General features: G+C 39.8%; 1 protein-coding gene and 1 long non-coding RNA gene across 16 annotated transcripts in view; one reads left to right on the forward strand and one right to left on the reverse strand.

Moving 5' to 3' along the window:
- The window catches only part of PARD3 (par-3 family cell polarity regulator), a 462,771-nt gene that overhangs the window by 96,615 nt on the left and 342,954 nt on the right, over positions 1-23,202 (reverse strand). For 13 of the 15 annotated variants that reach the window (XM_069778120.1, XM_069778113.1, XM_069778123.1 and 10 more), the window contains one exon: positions 4,828-5,085. In XM_069778120.1, the coding sequence (XP_069634221.1) occupies positions 4,828-5,085 (258 nt within the window). Of the gene's footprint in view, positions 1-4,823; positions 5,086-21,880; positions 21,954-23,202 lie in introns of those variants that run through there. The other 2 variants (XR_011323725.1, XM_069778121.1) reach the window with 2 other exon arrangements.
- LOC138688537 (uncharacterized) lies at positions 6,232-9,989 on the forward strand. Its single transcript, XR_011327401.1, has 2 exons — positions 6,232-9,345; positions 9,885-9,989. It is a non-coding gene; the product is annotated as an uncharacterized lncRNA (long non-coding RNA).

The following is a 23,202-nucleotide window of genomic DNA, read 5'->3' on the forward strand; positions in this document are numbered from 1 at the left end:
CAAGCTGGAGGAGTCTAGCCTACTATTTTCAAGCTATTTAGATTTACAGCAGCACAGTGCCTATTTTATTTCAATTATATTTCAGGACAATGCACTCTTGGCGGGAAATGATTACAAAGTGACAGCCAGTAAACGTCCATTAGGAGTTGTCTTTCTACATACTGCTCAGCTATAGATGTCAGGTGATCGCTATAAAACCCCATTGTATAGCATCATTGTCATCTACATGAAAAACACTACTGATCAGTTGTGCAGCTTCTCTTCTGTATGATGCAAAACATACTAGAGACACTTCTCAGCTAAGCTAAAAGCTTTATCCACAAGAACACTGTTCTCGAGACACTTCTTTTCTGAACTGTAAAATAAACATAGATTACACATTCTATCCCAATTTTGCTCCATTAATAAGAAGCAAAAAACTTCTTAGCAGCCTGTCTCTGTAAGCTATCCATACCTAGGATGGAGCTAACATCGTAAGGGCAGCTGATGTATATGCAGCTATACTGATCACCAATCACTCCTAACAGATTTTATTTATTTATTTATTGCCAGAGCTTCATTTCTTCTAGGCAATAAAATCCTCCTCTGTTAAGAAAGAGAATATGCTTTAATTCTCTAGGATCAAGAACAGAAAAAAATCTTTTCAGTGCTACTGGAGAGAGTTGCTATGACTAGTGTAACTGGAATTTAAAGAGTTTCAAGATTCACAGGAGCTACTCGTATGCATGGATTACATAACAAGCCCAAAATAATTAATCTTTCATATTTCAACTACATATTTAACAGATAATAACTATAACTGAAAAACCAAACTGACTGACCAACACCCCCCCTCCCATCCATCAATGATTTCACTCTGGTGCAACATAAATCTGCATTAAAGCAATTCTAAAACAGCTTCAAGTCCTGTAAGGATATTTTTGAGTAAAATTTACTATTTATAGAGGGGTTTTTAAATAGCCATTGTTGGTAAGATGGGTAAAGCAATGTCATTTATACACATCCAGATGTGCAAATCTCCAATGAGGAAGTTAACATCTCTTTTTCCTTTGCTGTATTTTGGCATTACACAATCCATTTTCTAATTTACAGAAATGGACGGACAAACTATTTAAGGAATAACCGTGTACTTCTTACTGTTTTGTACTATCTGTCTACAGTTGGAGTGCTTGGGATACATGGCAAGAGAAAATACATCCAAGAAGGAGAATGAAGAAACAGGCCTGTTTTAACACTGGTTGAACACTGGTTCAAGTTAGGTTATAAAATAACTTGGGGGACCTCTGCCTGACAACTTGGCAGTACCATCATCTGTTGAAGCACTATAATAGTTGTCCTCATAATATCCTTAAACTTGCAAAAAATAAAATAAAATTGTCCATTATTCTGATGAGTGGTTTACATACTTGTCCTCCACTTTGTTATCATTCATATGCCATGACACAGTTAAACTCACATCAGTTGGTGGCATGTGTTGATGAAAATAAGAGAGAAGTCGAAGGAATATTAAAGAAAAACAAACCCTGACAAGGCCTCACACACAGACGCAGTAATTCTCTTGCAAGTTAAGGCAAAATTTGTCATAAGTGTTCAGCAATGGTATGCAAACTATTATGGGACATTTTGTTATAGGCTTCTTTGTAAGAGACTTTTAAATAACCTTTTGGACATACTTAAATGTCAAATTTTGTTTGGCACTAAGCACCAAACTGTAATAGAAATAACATTTCCCATATAAACAATGCTGCTTTTAATATGAATGTGCTAAAGATTTAAGACAGCCTGGCCATTACCAGCTCCTGGCAGTTCAGCGCAAGGGTAACGCGCTGCAAGCAATTTCCCTTCCCGTCCACAAAGGCTGGAAGCAACTGTTTCTATTTAGGTAACCTCTGAAACGTCCAGAGGAAAGGAAAGGATGGCAGGGCAAAGGGGTAAAACACACTGAAAATAACGCTCACTGCAGGTGAACGCTAATGTAAACAATATTTTAAGGATGCAGAACTGCAACCGACTATTTCTCCGCAAATTTCTTGCAGCATCATCAGGATAAATCAGACTGCAGAGAAGAGAGCTCCCTGGAGAAGAGCCCTGTGAAGAAGCACTTGGATGCTTGGTGTGGAAAAGGGCACAATGGGAGATGCCAAGCGGAGGGGAAAGGTCTCACTGCTGGAAAGGGACAGCAAGAAACAAGCTGCAGGGCACGTGGGGTGAGGAGCCAGGTATCCTACAGACGGGGAGACAACAGAGTTAACAAGCACCTCAGGCCCACCCGGCCACAACTGTTTTTTAAAATGATGCTCAGACGATACTTTCTTAATGCATCTAAGATAAAGCCTGTAAAACAGAGAGCAGCCTTGGGAAGATAGCTCAGCTGCGATCCAGGCTCTCCTGCTGAACATTAGACAGGGTCAAGCTCCCAGGCGTCCTTCACACACCTCGGGGAAGACTGAAATCTGCTCCCTCACAGCTGTCACATCTCTTCTGTGCCCAAAGCAAGGAACATGCTCTCTCAGTGGTGGGGCCAACGTACAGACCTGAGTACTGGGACAGTTAAATTTGAGCCTGAGATTGCACAAGTCACTGCAACAGTCCCCAAAAAGTCTCCCGGAGATGGGTGGGATTCAGCAGCTCCGGGTGTTAATAAAGGTGTGAGGAGAGAAGAAAGAAAATTCCATACAGTAGACACCTTCATGCCTCAGACCCCTGAACAGGTACTTCAGAGCACATTTATAGCAAATAATAATCTTCTTCCATCTGAATTTCCTATTTCTTTCCAGGTGTTTCTTGCCAAATGTGTCCCCCCTTTATCAGGGGAATGGGGGTGGCTTTTCCTGCCCCAGTTCTAGTCCCCCCCTTGCGTTTTCTCCCCCTGCTCAAGCCCATTCATGTTCACTGGGACTTTCCTTTTGTCACAGCGTGATCCCGCTGTCAGAGACAGGGCCCTCTGTGCTCCAGGAGAAGCCTGAATGTGCAGAACTACCACACTGCTCTGCAGTCCTACCCTTACGATTAACATCAGATTCTGCCGGTACCCTGTTATCTTCAGTTTTACTCACTCTCTCCCGGCTCTTTTATCAGCAATCACACAGACTTAGCTAGGTCACGCAGGTCTTATATTTCACCGTGCCAGGTTCACATCAAAGAACATTTTTTTTGTTGATGTGACATTGATGCCATTCAAGTCCGGCATGAAACGTTGCCTTTGGTCTAACAAAAACAGCCATGAGAGTCACCACGTGGCAGCCATATCCAACCAAGCTATCTTAATTTCTAAAGGCACAAAAGTGCTGAAATGTCAGGCACCTGGGCATACCAGTGCCAGTCAATGTAAGGCTAAGGAATATAAAATTCCAAGGGCACAGATGAAGCTGTCGTCTTTTAAAATTATTTTACTTCCTTCACTGAAATAATGTACGTATCCACAATATATAAATTATGTTTATTTAATATGAAAAGTAGACTTTTACACAGTGCAATGCAAGAGAACAGTGCAATTGAGAAAATAAAAAGGCAGTTGTGCTACTGAATTTTAGTAAAAATTTATGCATTCAACAATGCATCTGAGATTTTCTTATTTGTCATGCTAGAGGATATATTTTTACCAATATTATGTAAAGGAACTTTTCAAAATAGATCCAGTGGAGGCTTAAATACACCAATCTCAGTCCTCAATTAAAAAGTTTTACACAATTAGCTGAACTCTGCACGACAGCTGCTTTCCTTAAGACCAAATACAAATGACTCCGTTACCACCTAGAACAGAATATGCAAGATGAACACCAGTCCTCACGTAGAGCTATACAGATCTCAAACACTGCAACCAAAGACACTGCTTTGCTGATTTAACTGAAAGTCCACTATTTTTCTTCCAGAAAGAATGGGGTAGAAAACAAAACAATGAGTGGTTTTATTATGAGCTAAATTAATAACCTCTGAATGAGTTAACGATACCTCCTGCACTAGGATTTTAGTGTTAGTTTTTGTAAAGCTGAGAAAATGCAGAACTACAAAATCATAGATGTAAGCCAAGAAAACAGATGTATTTTCATTGTTAAAGTACAAAAAAGCTGTGAATTTTGCCTTTGGTTATTTCTACTTTATGTTAGTTTACATATCTGTTTTAGCTTCAGGTTTTCAAATGAACTCAAAACTCCATCAACAGAAACCGGAATTTTGCCCAATTTCAGCATAAAACCAATCATGACACACTTTAGATAATGTAACCACAGAAAGAGAACAAATCATAAGGTACAGCTGAAGAAGAGAAAGTAACTCGTGAGTCAAGCTTGGAGTTTACTCACTTGATCTATACATAATCAAAAAGCTCAACCTGTTAGACTGAAGTTCAGGACTACAGTAGGACTAGAATCCAGGCTGTTAGACTGAAGTTCAGGACTACAGTAGGACTAGAATCCAGGTAAGTTTTAACCCATTTTTGCTTTAACAAGAACTTTCCAGAGATTTTGTTAACTGCTGTGAATAGGTTGGAAATGTTGTACTCCACAACCATATCAGTTAGACCTCTGACACATAAACCAGATGGTTTTACAGGTTTGAATTTAATCTGAATCATACCAAACGGTGACTCCAAAATTCCAAACCGTCTGAAGAAAGAGAAGCAGCTGCTCTGCAGAAAAGAACTTTCATGTCCCATTCTGTTATAGTTTGATTTGTGTGAGCTCAATAGTTTTCTACATAAAGGCTTTTAAAAAGCCATTAATAAAAATGCAGTTCTGACTTTCCAATTGACGTACAGTCATCTCCAATGACAGAAGCATTACAAGGGTGGATTTTGAAAGAGCGTATTGATTGACGTCTGGTGCCTACCTGTCTACAGGTGAAGACTTTGAATTCCGTGGTTTCTTCACTTGGGCGTACAAGGCTTCCACTGTCTGCCCTTCCCTCGGGCTCTGCGGTCGGGCGTTCAGTGTTATCGTGCCGCTATTTGAAGAAGAGTCATAGGAAGCAATCCCAGCGTACATTGGGTCCGCATCACAGCCAAACGTCCGGTTAAAATCCTGTATCTCTGCATAGTCACGTTCACGAGCTTGTCTCTCTCGAAATTCTCGAGTTTTTGCTTGAATTCTGAAAAATTAAAAGAAGGCTGAAACTAATTTCCCCCCCCCAATCATTTGAAAGCAGCAGTTAGCAGACACTTTAGGTAGCCCATCTTAATGAAAACCACTGAAGCGTTTCCAGTTTCAGTTTGCCACGGAGTCTCTGCTTTACCTTGGATATTGAAACCTAGATTGAAGCAATGCTACAATCAACACTGGCCTTTAAGGAAGAAGTCTGATTATCCACTGTCTTTTCTTCCATTATTAAGTTAAATAATGACTAGCCATAGCTGTTGATAAACAGTTATGTGTTGTTGCATGCATCTTAGGATGCCTGTGCTATTACCTGACCCGTATGAGAATGGCCTGACACTGTTCATATTGTATTGTACTCCATAAAAACCTAACAGGTTTAATGGTTCTAACGCCTGTATTTAGAGAGGAATTTTAATGTACTTTCTTGGACCAATACTACAAAAATCATACTTCTTTCAGAATTGAAAAACTTCATACGGATAGGACACACATATATATATTTATGTATGCATGCATGCAGTAAACAGCAGAAGTAGATTCTTGTATGAATCGTTCAAAAAGTCCATGCTTTGTTTAAAATGTAAACAAACTGAATCTGGCATCTCTCAAAAGTAGGCAGTTTTTTCTCAGAAAGTAATAACATGTGCCTTATGTTAAAGTTACAAATGAAATGTGATGCTGTACTGGGGTTTTGTATCTAGGTGCACTTGTTATGTGGATGATAAAAAGCGACAGATAAAACCAGATGACATTTAGGAATCTGACAAACACAAATTGAGCACAGGTCATATTTTCAAAAGCACACAAAGCTATTACTAAAATTTGATCTGGGCTTCAAAGTTTCTTTGGCATTTTAGAAAATTTGATGTATCACACACACATGCACAGCGAACTGAAAAAACCAGCCCTCCCAACATTGTCTCCCCTGACCAATTTAATGCTCTGTCATCATTGCAAAATGAAGCACTCAGCTGTCTCCTCCCTTCCATTAGTAAAATGTGCTCCTTTTTCATCTAATACAGCCATGGCTACACAGTGCGACAGCATCCATCCATTCAGACTACAGCTCTGTGCACCCCTGTTACGTGCCATTTCCAAAGACAGCTTGTTCACCAACTTTCAACAAGAACAGCCTACTCAAAGCTTCTGTCTCTTTTGAAAGTAAGCCTTGTCTCTTTTGAAAATAGAAAAGCCTTAAAGTTAGGTAACTGACATTTTTTGAAATTTTAAACTTAGTCCCATTCACGATTAGTCTGTGCAAAAAGAAAAGGGGATACACAAAGGGTGGGATTCAGGTTGCAGATAAAGACATCGGAATTTAGGTGTCTGCAGTAGGTGAGGTCATGCCAGCTACATGTGCAGGTTCCCTTTACAGTCCAGGGAGCCTTAGGTCAGCAGACTCCAGAGTTACACAGGTGCCGTGCTAGTCGATGTGTTCTAGCGTGAAAGGAGCTGCTCTATAGACACTTTTGATGCTGTTGTTTAGGTCTTCCTTGGGAGCGTGGATGCCCAGCCTTGATTCAGCTGCTCAAACAGAAGCAGCTATGACCACCTGACATCCCCAGGTAAACCTGCTGGACCTCCAGCTGCTGGGCAAGAAGAACTCCTGCAGGTCCTTGTCACATCTGCCAGCCCTGTGCTGACATCTCAGAGACAGTGATACCTCAAATGACACAAGACGTCTGTGTTCAAGCATCTGAATCCAGCTCTGAGCTGGTATGTGAATAGCAAAATTTAAGCGTCTTCATCAGATTGAGTCCCAAGAAAATCATTCTTTCTATGCTAACAAAGACTGCCATAACAAACCAAAGGAACAGGAGGATGGCACAGATAGGCAGACCTGTTTTCCCCCAAAATCCTACAAGTATTGACCAAGGATACTGATTTGGGATACAACTGGTTGGCTGAACTCCCTTCAACAGCCAGTGCCATCACACTGATGGTTCAGTGATTCATTTACATGCCCCAAGTTATACCTCAGCATAATTCCTCTTTTTAGGTCTACTACCATTGACTTGTGCACCACAACTCTCACTCATATTCAGTCACAGTGGAAAGAAAAACAGCCATACAGGAAAAAAAAAAAAAAAAAAGGCAAATAGAAGAAATCTGAGATAGTTTAACTTAAACCAACATATAATTTTTAATTTTGCAATTTTGCAAATACAAATTATTTTCTTTACTCGTTGTTTTTATTGTAGGAAAAAATGGAAATGAAAACTGTAATACTATTCAGCTGACAGCACATTCCTCCACAATTTCAGCAACATCAAGCTGGAACTGTTTTTTGGTTTTTGTTTGATTTACAGTGAAGAAGGACACGGGTTTAAATCCAACCCCATTTCAAATTTAAACTGTGTTTTCACATGCCTATTTTCAAAATAAAAATATGGTTTACATTGTCCTATACTCCGAAGCTGTAATTCAGAAATGTTACAACCTTAATCACTTGGGAGGTATCTATGGAGAAGGAAAAACAGGCCTGAAAATGACCTGTGGTTGTTGATTCCTCTCTCTGCAGGTTTCACTTCCAATTTGTAGTCCTGTATTAATTACCCTGTGGAGGAACACATTTGTCTATTGATATTTGTCCTCTGAATGGAAAAGCAAAGGAAATCAGAAATTTCCTAGACATGGGTAGATTTAATTTTAATTTCAATGGACAATGTATCATCACATATTGGAACACTGGCTGACACCAATTTGAGAAAAAAAATCCATGTATTTTAGATAATCAAAATTTCAGTGTATGAAATCTGACAGTGTAGCAATAATGTAGCATAGAGTAATTCAGTCAGAAGAAAACATTGTTATCTGAAGTGCTTATAAAACAGAATTACCTGGTAGTAACCGGTCATATTGGCCTCAGTGTTACACTGACTGCTATGAGAGATGCTGGTGAACTTATCTAAATTTGACCATGAATATCACATCACCCTCCACAGGTGCAGACATGAGTGTCCCCCATTTCATGTTAACAACTTTTCTCATGTATTTGCTTATCAGCTATTTAATACATCTGGATACAGTACCATTTGCAGCAAGAACATTAACATTTTCCCATGCATGGTTCAATGAGGGATACTCACTCCTCTTCAAGTGGGAGAAAACTGATTGTTGAAGTGTTATGCAAGTAATTATGTTCACATCCACCAGAAAAGTATTTTTAGAGTATTTTCTACAACAGCTAATACAATACATTAATACACATACATAGTATTAAAAATCAGAGTCTAAACATATTCTAAATCTTCCCGTTAATTATAACCAAAGTACCCAGTAACCACTTGCAGTAGGTAACATTTAACAAAGGATAACCCTAAGGAGAAACTTCTAAGATGTCCCACTATACTGATACCCAAAATGTTCTGATTTTTTTCTCTTAATTGAACTTCTGTGCTTTAAGTTGAAACCACTGTGCAAGTCCTATCACTTTCACACGGCAGAAGTACAGGTATTCTGATTATTTAACATATTTTTGAATATTGTTTAAAATACAGCGTTGTTTTTGCCTTCCCCAGGACATACTGCATTTAAACATTATGTCTCCAAACTTAAAGGAAGAAAATGACCAGGGAAAAATATGTAGCCATATTCTTGAAAAGAATAACAGCAATCAGCTGAATATTGCACTACCCCTTTTGCAATTATAACAGTTTTTAACTCTGTGTATTTTTATATAAGAACCTGAACTTAATGCGATGTTATTTTTTATGCTGACCCCTCTCTTTGCGCTCGCGTGTGTATATGCATGATACGGCCTAAATAATTTGTTAGCATATACCGCATTATGTATACACACAGGCAACGCCAGTGCAGACTATTGTGGTAAAGATTAAAATTATTACGTAAACACACTGTGCAGCACAGACAAGAACCTGGAATTAGCTCTGTAATTCAGCCCTAATCAGCAACACTTCTGCTATTGAAATCCAGTATCTGGAGAAGTGTTTGAAACCAAACCACAATGCTTTGGTTTCACAATGTTGATATGTGTACTAAAGCTGTCTTCATTGCACTGTATTCCTTCATGACATGGCACAATAAAAATGCGTACGTCTGAAATTTCAGATCAGCTAATTTTGAGGATTTATGGCCTTCTACGGATTTTGTGGGGGTTTAACAATAATAATAATAATGCTTAGCATTCACATAACTCTTTTCATCTTCAAAGAATTTTGCAAAAACTGCTAATCAATTTTGCAGTGTTTAAATGAAATTGAACTTTTAAAAATACAAAAGCTATCCCAATGTCGTGGTTTAACCCCAGCCAGCAACTAAGCACCACGCAGCCGCTCACTCACTCCCCTCCCATCCAGTGGGATGGGGGAGAAAATCAGGAAAAGAAGTAAAACTCCTGGGTTGAGATAAGAATGATTTAATAGAACAGAAAAGAAGAAACTAATAATGATAATGGTAACACTAATAAAATGACAACAGTAGTAATAAAAGGATTGGAATGGACAAATGATGCGCAGGGCAATTGCTCACCACCCGCCGACCGACACCCAGCCAGTCCCCGAGCGGCCAATCCCTGCCCCCCCCTTCCCAGTTCCTAAACTAGATGGGACGTCCCATGGTATGGAATACACTGTTGGCCAGTTTGGGTCAGGTGCCCTGGCTGGGCATGAGAAGCTGAAAAATCCTTGACTGTAGTCTAAACACTACTGAGCAACAACTGAAAACATCAGTGTTATCAACATTTTTCACGTACTGAACTCAAAACACAGCACTGTACCAGCTACTAGGAAGACAGTTAACTACATCCCAGCTGAAACCAGGACACCCAAGAAGCTTCTAAACCCTTCTTGCTGAAGTGCTAATACTGAAAATGTCAACAACGTACTGTGTGCTTTCGAGACTCAAATTATAATGTTCAGTAACGTATAAACTATCCTCATGCATTTGTGTGCCATTCAATTCAAAAGCTAATGATAACTGCTTCAAATGACAATATTGTTAGCTGCAGAACTTCCTATAATTGTTAGAAGAGCTTTTCATTGCAAGCTAATCCAGTAATGATAGACATACCCACTCTATAGCAATTCCTATGCATGTGAAACAGTGGTCACAAAAGTAAGGGAAAAGCTTACGCGCTGCTGACCCCAGCAAACAGCAGCCACTTTGTTCCTTTCTTCAAAACTCTTGTTAGTGAGATTCAGCTTTCAGATGAAGGCAACTACCATTTTAGACACCTAAAATTTAGGTGTTGACATATGTTTTAGACTCCCAGAAGAGCTGGTCAAGATTCAGTCACATCAGGCGACTGCCCACAGGGTCTAGAGAGCAGTTTGGTTGAACATCTGTAACATGGCCATTTTAAGGTGAAGCCAAACCCTTCTCCAGGCTCTATCAAATATGTCAAGAACCCCTCCCTTGACCACAAAGGGCATTTAGCTATGTAGCTCATAGGCGGATACTAAATAATCATATTAGTCTGAGAGCCCAATCCCACCCTGAGCCAAATGTTTACAGCAGTTCTGCCTGAACTAAACTTTAACTTTTTCCAGCAACAGAAAACTCAAATCTGTGGTGCTGGCAGAGCTGTTTTGAGTAAAAGTGAATAAGTAAAGTTGGCAAAAGAACTCAACCCTAATTTCATGTAGTGTTAGGAGTGAAATTATAAATATATTCTCAATCCTTTGGGAGCTTGAGTGTCCTCTGTGGGATTTTTTTCGTATTGGTGATTTAGATCCCTGCAAAAAATCACCTACTTATCTTAATTGATGAACAGAGCACAGGAAGGATATTAATGGCAAGTACATTACATTTGCCGTTGCAATGGCAGCAATGTCCTCCCCTAAGAGCAGAAACAAAGTTGGCTGCTGCTTCTGGTGTGCAATTGCTTGGTCAATTCAATTAATCCTCCTGCTGCTGCCAGGATTCAGCTATTGCCCAAGTGATAATCCACAACCTCGGCTTTTCCACTGAGGCTCACTCATTTACAAAATCAGTATTGAACGCTTGCAGTTCCACATATGTGAGATGGCTGACAATGTTTATTAAGCATAGAAACAGCATTGTGTAAGGACAGAAGCTAAATGACAAGCCATTCACCGCTGCCAGTTCTCAGTTCTTCTGCCACCAGACTGGCATGTGTTGCGATGATGGATTGAAAACAGAGAAAAACAACGACACGTTTATAAAGCCAGTCAGCTTGTTTAAGTTAGTCAGACGGGATGAACACATTCAGTCCAATTTTTGCCAGATATCGTTTCTAATAAAGAGGTCAGGAGGTGTGTTGGCCAGTAGCCAAATCTTGTCAAATTTGTCTCCTCCTCCTTTGCTAGTGAAAAATACCTTGCAGGCACAGCGCGCCAGCAACTAAGCCAGGTCTTGCTGTTCCTCCTCCCCCTCTCCTCGACTGCCTTCAGGGCTTTAATGGCCCTTTTTCTAATTTTTGGCAATCAAGTCAATATGGGAGTTTGTCCTCTCCTGTATTTTTCCTTGACCTTTGTCTAGATCCAAGCAGAATTTTTCTGACAACTACTCTTCTAATGAGGGTACCTTGATTATAGGCATTATTGTGATTTCCCTCTGAACCGGCATATGACACTTAGCTTTTCTTATCATGATTAGAGCTAGTCAGTTATCACAGTTATAACCACCTCTCAGCAAAGCCATCTGCTTTCCTGGGAAAAATCATTCTAAAGGATCACTGTGGGCAAAGGATAATCATGGGCAGCAACAGCGGTAGCTTGTAAACAAGAAAGACACCTCCTCTTCTTCATTTGCCCCCCATTTCATTCAAAACTTCAGCACATTTAAAAAAAAAAAAGTCAGAAAATACTGCTATGTAAATGTAATTTTTAAATTGAAAGGCTGGAGACCAACCTTCTTCAAGTCATTAAAAGAAAAATATTAACAGTTCTGCCTTATCTCCTGTGTACATACATGTGTGGCCAGCTGGCTGAAATATGACTGCCCTCTGATCTGAGACACATGAAGAAACACATACAAAATGTGGTCAGTTTGCTATGGATAAGCACAAGTACACAAGGACAAAATCAGAAAGGCCAAGGCACAATATGAAATAAAAGTAGCAGGGAGCTTTAAAGATAACAATAAATCATTGCGTAATTGCATTAGCAGTAAAAGGAAGAGCAAAGAAAAGGTTGCTCCCCTGCTCAGTAGTGAGGGAATGATATTGACAGATGATGCTGAGGAGACCTAAGGCCTAATGGTTTTTTTTCTTTGCATGTGTCTTCACTGAAATGGCTGATTGCAAGCAGGTGGCCTGCACAATTGATACTTCTACCAATAACAAAAAGATCTCCAATCTAACAGCAAAAGAAGTAGCTAGAAACTGGTTAAGCTAGTTGAACTTCATCCAACACACACAACTGTCTGAGGCAGTCTCAGAACTTTTTCAGCAGCCAGGAGAACTTCTTGAGGGCAGCTGAAATACTGGAAAAACTACAAGTCAAACACCCCTCAGAGGAGGAGGAGAATTACAGACTCATCAGTTTAACTTAAATCCCCTTTGAAACAAACTATTGGTAAGTACAGAGAAGATAATGGGATAAGCAGTAGCCACCATATATTTATCAAGAACAGATGTGGTCAAGTCAGTCAGATTTCCTTCTACAACACAGTAAACACCTTGTGAACAGGGCAGAAACTGTGTGTCTCAGGTGAAGAAAAACAGCTAAGGGATGGATGCAATACGTCAAACCAGGCAGGTCCTACAGAGTACCTAGAGAGTAGCTCTCAGCAATTCACAGTCACACTAGATGGATGGATGGAGACATTTTCTACATGGATCTCTCTCTGAATCTACTCAGGGTTTTAATTATTAATTAGGATGCTATTGAATCTGCAGAAAACCAAAAGGAAGGAACTTTGGGGGAAAGGATTAACATTTCAAATGTTCTTGAAAAATAGACAGAGTAGACTTCAAAAATAGAATTAACTTCAATAACAGCAACTGGAAGGTAATTTACATAGTTGGAATAATTAAGCATAGCAATTAAAAGTAGGGGGAAAAAATCTGTGATTTGCTTTTTCAGGAATGGATCTGGAAGCTCTATTGGATAACAGATACTCACAAGTCAGCAATGTCAAGCTGTTGGGGAAAAGAAAAAGACAGAGTGGGGACATAACAGCAGTCTCCAGATATGTAAAGAGGAAAAGAGTAATGTTTTCCACCTCTAATGCAAGTACTAGGTATTTAGACTGCAGCAAGAATAATTGAGACTAGATACTGTGGACAGGGGAACTTTCTAATGAAAAGGCAGCAGTAAAGATTGCCATGGGAAGTCTATGTCATTGTAAAGTGAAAAAAACCAGGATGAAACAAGTATCTTGCAGGAATGGCATAGCCAGGAGACCCTACTTTGGAAAAGTGACATGAACTCTCTTCTAGATCTATAATTCTGCACCTACATAGAAATTTCACACACATATATTTCCTACGTGTTCATTCTATGACAACATAACAGGGACTATATATAAAAAGGAAAAAAAAAAGGAAAAAAAGGAAAAAAGAAAAAAATAAAAAAGAAAACAGGAAAAAAAGAAAACAGGAAAAAAGAAAACAGGAAAAAAGAAAACAGGAAAAAAGAAAACAGAAAAAAAGAAAACAGAAAAAAAGAAAACAGAAAAAAAAGAAAACAGAAAAAAAAGAAAACAGAAAAAAAGAAAACAGAAAAAAAAAGAAAACCGAAAAAAAAGAAAACCGAAGAAAAAAAAAGCTGCCCACCACCTCAAAATTAAAGAAATGCATCTATACAATCAGTCTTAATTTTCTCTTTCCTTCAACAATCACAGCCTATCTACCAATTAGAATATGTGATAGTACTTATTGTCTCTCTGAAGTTCCCCCCTCCTCAAATCCCACATGCAGAAGGGATGCATGAGAATTTCAAAAACCTTTAATGAGCTACAACCCAGGAGGGCTGTAGTTAAAAAAAAAAGGGGCGGGGGGGCAGGAGGAGTAAAGGTGATAAGGTGATTATTGTAAGTGCCCTAATACATTAAGAAGAGAACCTCTCATTTTTATAAGGAGTTATATTAAAGGCGGCTATTACAGAAGGCAGCAAAATATGAGTGAAGATGTAAAGGAAAGGAAAAATGCAGGAGAGAAAGTAAATATTATGCATACAAGCAGGTGAAGTGCAAACACCAATTTGAAACCAAGTGACATTGATGAAACTAAAGAAGACATTAGAATAATTTCCTCTAACCTGGTGGAATCTCTCATGTATTTCACCCCTACCTTTCCTTACCCCCGACCTTCTCGATTCATCCTTTGTCTTTCCAAAGTGAAGATACGCACCCCCAGCAGAGCGTCTCAAACCTGCTTTCTTGGATCTTGGAGTGAACAAGTGAAAACCCTTGCTTATTTCGATTTAAAATATCTGTAAATTACCACCTTACTTAGATTTCAATGGAGCTTTTAGACTACTTTGCAGTTAACAGTCTGCAGCATTTTGGGGTGGAGGGTATGTCTGCTGTGGTTTTTTAAAGGATGTTTCAAACCAAAGGCAAATTTATCAGGTACAAAGGCAACATATGTCCTCCCATCTCCAAAACAGACATTACCATGACTGAAATTTTCTTTCCTTATTTTCATGTCTGATCCAAGGGTCAGTGACCCCAGCCCTGGAGGATCACCCAGATGGGCAACTGGGACAGTTATCCTGCTGGGAACCATGTTGCATCAAAGAACATCATTGCCATCTGTAAGCAAAATGGAATTTAGTTTTTCTTTTGCATTACAAAAGTGGCCAGAAGAGCTGATATTTACACCTATGACAACAGATCCCTGATCATTAGATTAACTTTGCTCTAATCTCCTATTTAGCTCTTTTGATGGACTAAAGTAGAAAGGAAGAAGATCAAGAGATTCAGCTGTTGCTGAAACATGACTTGGGAGAGCTCCTGCTTCCATCCCTCCTCACTTTAAAAGCACTGGTTTCCTCTCTCACTCAGGCTTTCTTGGACCATTTCTTCCCCTAGATTTTTTTGTTGTTGTTGTTGTTTTCCAACTGGAGAACAATATCAGAAAGCAGCACTGGTGGGCAACATCTGAATTTTGCAGTTAGATGTGTAAGAAGCAGCTGTTACCATATGTGCAAGAAACAAATGACACAGGCATACTATATATCAGATGGTACCATATATCGTACCATATATCAAATCAGTCATTCTCAGATACTGCAAGCAGTAACTGGAGGTCCAGCTACAATACTGTCATCAGATGGTTGAGCTGAGCCTATCCAGCATCTACGCTCCTCTAGCTGAAGTCTAGTAACAAAAGTGAGTATAAAATTCTGCTGCTAGCTCTATTTCAGGTCCATTATTCTGTGTTTCTAGAGCACTATGTATAAAGTAGCCTAATCCGGAAGTTGGAAAATGAAACAGTCTGAATTGACAAAAATATACAATGAAAAACTCACAACAAAGCAAGTGATAATGAGAATCTCATACACTGAGGTTGAAAGAAAAGAAAAAGAAAAAAAAAACACCCCACCAATAGAGAATATAGCTTGTAAGTCAGTATCTTCGCTCAGGACCTACAAATAAGCACCAACACCACCTCTCAGGATTCACTTCTAAAACCTTACTGGGTCACAGTACTGAGTGAGAGCATAAATCTACAGCAGGGCCAGAAACAGAGCCAGGTTTCTTAAAACCCATTAAAAGGCTTGTTCTAGTAACTGGTTACAAAATAAAAGTTCCAGCTGTGGTGTGGAGGGAGGACCTATCCGCCTGTCCTGAATGTATCATTAGGTGTCTTTTCTGGTTAGTCAAATACTTGCTGCTGTGTCTAAGAATTAGAAAAAAGAGTGGGTTTAGTGCTTTATCTTACTGTTAGACCCTGTAGTGCAGTGTGGAAAATATGACGGGTTTTCAGTTCTGTTCAATTCAGCAACAATAATTTCAGTAAGTTAGTAATTATAGTACAGCTTTTTTAAGTCTCAAATAAGTATTTGCTACAACAACTCTACCACTAACAGTTTATGGCGCATCAGAGGATATACTGCTGCCTTATCCTAAAGTTTCTGGCATTCTAAAGTGAAACACAACATATTAGTGCTCTTAGAAATGAAATTTCTAAGAGAGCGCTGAACTCATATGATCTGCAAGACACCTTAACTAATTTTCTAACTCAGAATATTATAAAGACCACATAAACTATACTTTTAAATATATTGCAAGGGACTTGACTGGATCTTGCCCAGTACAATGTCTTGAATCACTGTAGAGGAATAACAGAGAAAATAAACTTTTAGCACCATGTCTTAAAAGCTCTGTACTTACAAGACATAGCTAGAGAATGCGAGGAGCTTTGTTTAAAAAACGACCTCAGCAACTATTATTCCACAAAAGCTTCAATTTACGTATCTCCCAAAATCAGTATTTTTATGAAGTGGAACTGGTCTGATATGTTTATCCAAAGCTCAATATTCTCATGCTTCATATCTGTGTTCTCTTACAAAAATTACTGCCGTTGATTTGTTTTCAAGTCCTGCACCCTCATCCATTATGTAAAGAACCACTGCCAAAAACAATGCTAAAAATCGTAGTGAAACTGGAATATCCCTTGACAAGCAGACCCCATCTCAAAATAAGTGAGAATGAGAAACACATTGCTCTGGTTTTCTGATTCACAGAGGAATTTTTTCTCTCCTCTCTTACGGGCTGGGACGGGGGATGGAAGTTTTATTGGAAAAGATTTTACACAAGTCACTTTAGAAAATATTTATATTCTGAATGTTTGCAGTAATAACGGATTTAGAGGTAATAATTCTTGTGAAAGCTGTTAAGTGGCATCAAAATACAGCAGCAGCAAAGCTAAACCTGAACCTTTGAGTTATTTTAAAGACACAGATAACACTTAGGCTATGTAAGAAACAAAAATCCTCTCCGTATCACAGTATGTTGTCTTTTTTCCTAAAAGAAAGATGAAACTGCTTGATGAAAATATTTTGCTTAAGGGGAAAAAAGTTGGGGGTTTCCAATAAAAATATTATGGTCTCTCTGGGAAATCTGGAAAGACACCAAGAGTGTCCTGCTGTTCAGCCCCCTACTCCATCTGATACTTTAACAGTTCCAGATGGCCTTTACTACAGGATGACCTCCCCTCTATTCTTTTATTATGACCTTTGGGTCACAAATTATCTATAGGATGCTGCTGTCATTCTGTAAGGCACTGTTGTACTCTTTCATCTAAAGAATAAAGATGCTTAACATTAAAACTCATCTTTGTTAGGCTGACCTTCCAATGATGATCAAAACAGACAGTTATTCGAATCAACGTCAGTGCTGGAGAAAATATGTTTCATTTGTTGCAACACTGACATTAAGAAACTAAGGCATAGTTTTAAATCAGATCACTTCTGCAATTCTACTTGGCTAGAGAGCATAGCATGTTATACTCATTTAAAATATCAAAAATATTGCTGTAACGGGTTTGATTAGTTACATTGATGTGGTGGGTTTGTTTTTTTAATTTATCGACGTGGTTTTCATGTAAACTTTGTTGATAGGAGGTAATAAAACTTTACGTAGGTTTTATTAATTATTTGTCTTTCTCTGTCATCATGAATGGAACACACTGAACTTGCATAGGAAAATATAATAAATAGTGCCAATGTACTAAATAAAGTAATAAGGTTAATTTCTTTCCTGCTGTCAGTAAATTCATGTTAGCAGTCTCTCGTCAGCTTGACATCAATTAATGATTTTAATTCCAGACTCTTGTCACAGTACTCACCACCCTTTCGTCTAATTAAAATGGATGATGCATGATGAAGGGAAAACACAAGACTTCTGTTCTTGTTGTAACATTTCTATTCATTAGTATACTTTTACAACAAAGGCTTGTGGCTTTAATGGTACTAGAGAAAGATGAAGAGTTGTTTATTATATGTTGGAGATAAAGACCCTTATACCCTTAGGAAACATATAATACAGGAAGCATTTTATGGAATGACCGAGTCCTTCAGGAAAAAAACATCCGTGTTATTTTAACTACTAATGAACAGACAGAGCGGTTCACTCTAAATTTAGGAAAAATCATTACGCGAACAGCACCCACTGAAATCACAGCCTTGTTTACATTCACACAAAAAATGCCGTCAGCCTACTGATGGATCTCCGAAAGTAACAGCAAATCCGCCGACGCAGAGCCGAACGCCTGATCCACCCGCTCCGGGGAGCAGGACCGAGACCCCCGGCCATCTCTCTCCCTCCCGCCCTTTCTGCCGTGCTCTGGCAGCTGCAACAGCATCGCCTCCTACCTCCGCCCCGAAAGCACCTCCCCGGGCCCCACGAGCAGCAGCGTTTGACTCGCTCTGCCCTGCAAAGGCCTGCGGAGGTTTCCGGCCCGCAGCGCCGCTCCGGGGCGACATCGCCGCTCCGGGGCGACATCGCCGCTCGGGGCCGGGGCCCGGCGGGGCCCAGCCGGCGGCCGCGCCAGGGCCGTGCCGGGAGCTCCCCCTCCCGGCCCCGCCGCCCCCCCGCCGCCGGCAGCGGGGACATTTGCACAGAGGTGGGTAACGGCAACGGCGGAGTTATGGACATTTAATCGCCTCTGTAACCGGAAGAACAGAAGGTTATGTTTTGCAAAATAGAAAGGGGGGCGGGACACACCAGCAAGGAAGCGGGTTTCTTTCCCCGATGAGAACTATACACGCGTGGGTACGAAGCGCGGTACCGCTCTGCCGTGCGTTAATTGTCCTCCAGCAAGTGTAGCAGAGGCTGGAGCTGTACGGCTGCGTTTTCAGAGCAGCGGAAGCCCCTGGCTCCCAGAGCCCCCATCCGACTGCTCCGTCATCCTCCCAGCATTTCTGGAGCATCTGTCATAGCGCTTCCACCAGCACAGCTCTTTAATTCGCTTCCAAAAGGTTTCTCCTTATCTCCTCAAGACTGATCCTCGCGACACGGGTGTTTAAGCACCTGACTTTGCATCCGTTTCAGTGGAAGTTGAGGAAGAATACAATACTAAGATTAAAACACTTTTATGGTAACCCAGAGATTTAGAGAACATTAGTGAATCTCTTAAGTCAGTGTATTAACCACACAGAGAAAATATCCTGTAGACTCTTCTTTCAGGAGGAGGAAGTGCCTCTAGAGGCGGATTAAAGCATAAGCACTATTCGCCCATAGCTGGGATCACATACTCTGAATCATGAGATTACATTAGAATTGCAACTTTCATCTTTTAAGTATTATCTAGCAGTGAACCATGCCGGATACAGCTGAATTCCATGAAAACTTCACGAAGTATGCTTATTTCATTCCTCCGTTACCTACTACCCGGGTACAAAGAGTAAAGTTGCTTGGGTTGGGGAGCACTCGGTTTGCTAGAGGAGGTCAGTTCACGGCTGAAGACAGGGCCGGCACACGTGGCCTTGTGAGGCCAGTGTCAAGAACTGCACATGCCTGAGCTGAAGAAGGGCAGAACACAAGCAAAGGTTTTTGATTTGCTGAAGATTTGTTTTGTGATGAACACAGAGCTGCAGGGGTGGGGATGGAGGTGGGGGGAAACCAACCCAACAACAAAAAAGAAATCCAAGGAAAAATCCAAGGGTGAAAGAGGGAGAGACGAAGGTTTCAGAACCTGCTGTTAGAGGGATGTCTCTCTCCAGCAAGGGCCACCAATAAAAACCAGAAGACAAAAGCAGTAGGTTTTCTGAACAGTTCTGTCTTCACTCCTAAGAAAGAGACTGTCTACAGGGCCTTGAAGAAGTCAGAAAACCTGTCAGGGCAATCAGGTTGCAGGATACCAATGGACACATTGGCTAGGTATTGAGAAAACCCTATCCTGGGAGCCCCTCAAAGACCAGACGTAGAGAATTTCTAAAGTGGAAAGGTCTGTGGGCTTCCAAAGGTTTAGATCCAGTAGCACAGCAGAAGGTGACCATCCATGACAAAAGTTTCAAAGTCTGGTGTTAAGTCTATCCTACATAGCAATGCCTGTGTAAGACTGTAAGTAGTTTGAAGTATCTCTGAAAGCTCAAGATAGTCCATGCATCTCCAATCTGTAAAGTCTAAGACATTACTCTTAGGAAGATGGGCCAACCACAGGCGCATCAGGAGACGCTGGAATTGATAGAAGACCTTCTATAAGAAAACCAAGAAGGGCCCAAGGCTTTTTTCTCAGTCTGTCCGAGTGAATGTAGCATCTCAGTAGCACCCAGTTTTACTAGTCCAGTGATGGATGAGATGACAGCATGGCAAAGAGGGGCTCCAAGTTAGCATATCTATAAAACAGCTGTGATCTGGCACAGGAATAGAACTGAATTCACGTCTTATTCAACTTCCTCAAGACTCTGCAGTATAGTCTCTTTCTTAGGAGTCACAAGACCAAGTTCAGAAAACCTATGGCTTAGTTTTGCCTTAAGGTTTTGATTGGTGCCTTTGCTGGGGAGAAGCACCCTTTCTAACAGCACACCACAGCCCATCTGCATTTTCAGATCAGTGCTTGGCAGATACTCGAGGATAATGCAAGCATACTTCTTTTTCTGGAGTAAATCAGTGTTAAAGAATAGTGACACGGGGACAATGTCCTACAGCCTTGGATGAACTGTTAAACCAACATTTGGAAAATTTACAAATAGCAAGCATTTTACAGCAATTTTGGCAAGATTGGAGGGTCGTCTCCTTAGATGATGCTCCTAATTGTTCCCGTAGTCTATTTCATTGAAAGCTGCCTGTATTTTCAACTAGGTAATTTCATTTTCAAGGTAATTTCATTTTCTGCTCAAAAGTACTTTAAGATTATCAGTAAACACATACCATATACAGCTTAAGAGATACACAGCTTAAGAAATATGCTCCTTAATAAGAAATTATTATTAATAATATGTTTATAAAAGGCAATTTTATTCATCTTAATCATGGTAAATTGAAGAGCATTAATTTGCTTATTTGTCTCATAATCAATATGAACATTACTTTTACGATTTTAAAGAAAATACTGTTGTAAGCACAATACTATTAAAATTATCAAGTCAAGGCATAATAATTCCATAAAATTGTGGGCATGATTGATTTTTTAATGGACCGTTCACTTGTTCTCTGACCCCCTAAGGATTTTTGCTCCTAGCCTCTCATACATAGTAAATTCATTAAATCCAACCTATTTCCCCAAAGTATTGCATCATTATAGAGGTATATAGTATCAAATACCAAGTAAAATAGAGCAAGTGAATTGTACTGCTAAAAACATCAAGGAGGAAAAAAACCCACAGAAAACAAAGTTAAAATAGCAGCCATTATGAACCAACACTGACAGTAATATTTCACTCGGTCTCCTAGTAAGCATTTTGAGGGATTGTTCAGTTAATTGCAAGAGTACTCTTCATTAATAGCATGTATCTAACACCATTATTTTACAGGATCAAAAGGAAACTCTCTGCAATCTAACTGCAAAAATATTTAGTCTCTGCGGACCAAATCAACATCTGAATTTTTCAGAAACATAAGGAAGGACCTCACACATTTGGTTGCTATTTTATTGTCTTTTATTAGTTGTACATGCCACTACCCCCAAAAACTTGCATTCTCTTATAGACATAACACAAAGGAAAGTAAATACACAGTTAGGGAAAGAGAGTAACGGGAGGAGGAGGACCCGTGTTACGATAACATCAAGCTGTTATGAAGTTCTGGCACATGCATTTTCTGCAGTTTCAGTGAACACATAAAATTGTTTTTATGACACATGAGGAGTGAGATTCCAGGAAAGATTCAAATTGGTTAGCACAACCTGATGGACAGGGATTAGGAATTTGCTCCATGCATTGGGGGCTATACAAATAATTTCATAGTTCTACCTTGGTACCCAGCGTGACTATTGCAACCTCTCTTACATCACCACATGGACAGTCTATACTCTCACCATTCTTACTGAGAGACACAGAGAGACAAAGAGAGAGAACGAAGAGAGAGAACATGTTACTAACTCAAACCTCAAGTCTTTCTTCTTTGAATAAATGTATATGGCTGATTTTCTGGGGACCTAAGGTTACTAAGAAACCCTCCGTGCTGGGCAAGCTCAAGTTCAGCGGAGCATGATAAGCCAGTTAAGCCAGGGGTCAGCGCTGTGCACGTGTGGCTAACCTTCCCCCTGCCCTGAGCTGGCTGGAGTGATGGAGGCAGCTTTCAATGGCTGCGCACCCCTGGCATGAATTTATCCACAAAGTGGCTAGTCTGACCACGCATAAAGGGAAGTTAACTGCACAAACACCCTCATATCCAAAGTCACTTATTTCCGTCAGTTCCAGTATTCCCCTTTACCATTTAATCTGAAAGCACATTACTCTTAAAAACAGGAACAAATTTAATGACCCTCCTTCACTTTTGTTAAAAGAGAAAATAAAAACCAATCAGACAAGTAAAAAACATCCAAGCACTGTGATCCAGCCACCCTCTACTGTCAGAATGGATGGAGAAAGACACGAATAAATTTTTACATCAATTTATGCTAGTATATCTGTTAAAGAGTAAAAGAATTCCCATAATATAATCCAAACAGATGGTCACAAATGATAAAGTTTCTGCAGTTTAACAAGTTACTGCTGATCTTCATTAACTAATAAATATATTCTCCTAGCCTGCCTTAACTGTAACATAAATCGCTCAACCCTAAAAGAACTGAAAGCAAACCATTTTAGGTTTTACTGAGGAGACTACACAAGAGTTACTGTGGCTCTGCTGTTCCAGAGAGCTGCTCGAGTGATGAAGCCATCATTTATAAACTTCTGTTCTTATGTACAGAAGACCAAGGTGCATAGAGATGATGGTTAAAGGGATCATTAGGACTAACTAGTCATACCTCCTGTACAAGGACAACATTTCCCTCCATAATTCCTGCATCAAATCTCAATTTATGGCTGAGCTATAGCATAATTTTTAGATAAATCTTTCCAATTCATAGTTCACTTTCACTGCTAAATGTGTCTGAACCCATTTACCATTTAGCATTCAAACTTTGTACCCTTTAAAGTTTGTCTCCTTACTGAAGAGACGTCTACTCAAAAAGGTCTTCTCTCCACACACATTCCCGAATACTACTTAATTTATGACCTAAGCTTTCCAAGATTTTGACTAAACTGATATAAGAGATACCAGAGTCTAGGCCCCAAATATCTAGGGC

Source organism: Haliaeetus albicilla, chromosome 2 (genome assembly GCF_947461875.1).
Source record: "Haliaeetus albicilla chromosome 2, bHalAlb1.1, whole genome shotgun sequence".
In the NCBI taxonomy this organism is placed as follows: Eukaryota; Metazoa; Chordata; class Aves; order Accipitriformes; family Accipitridae; genus Haliaeetus; species Haliaeetus albicilla.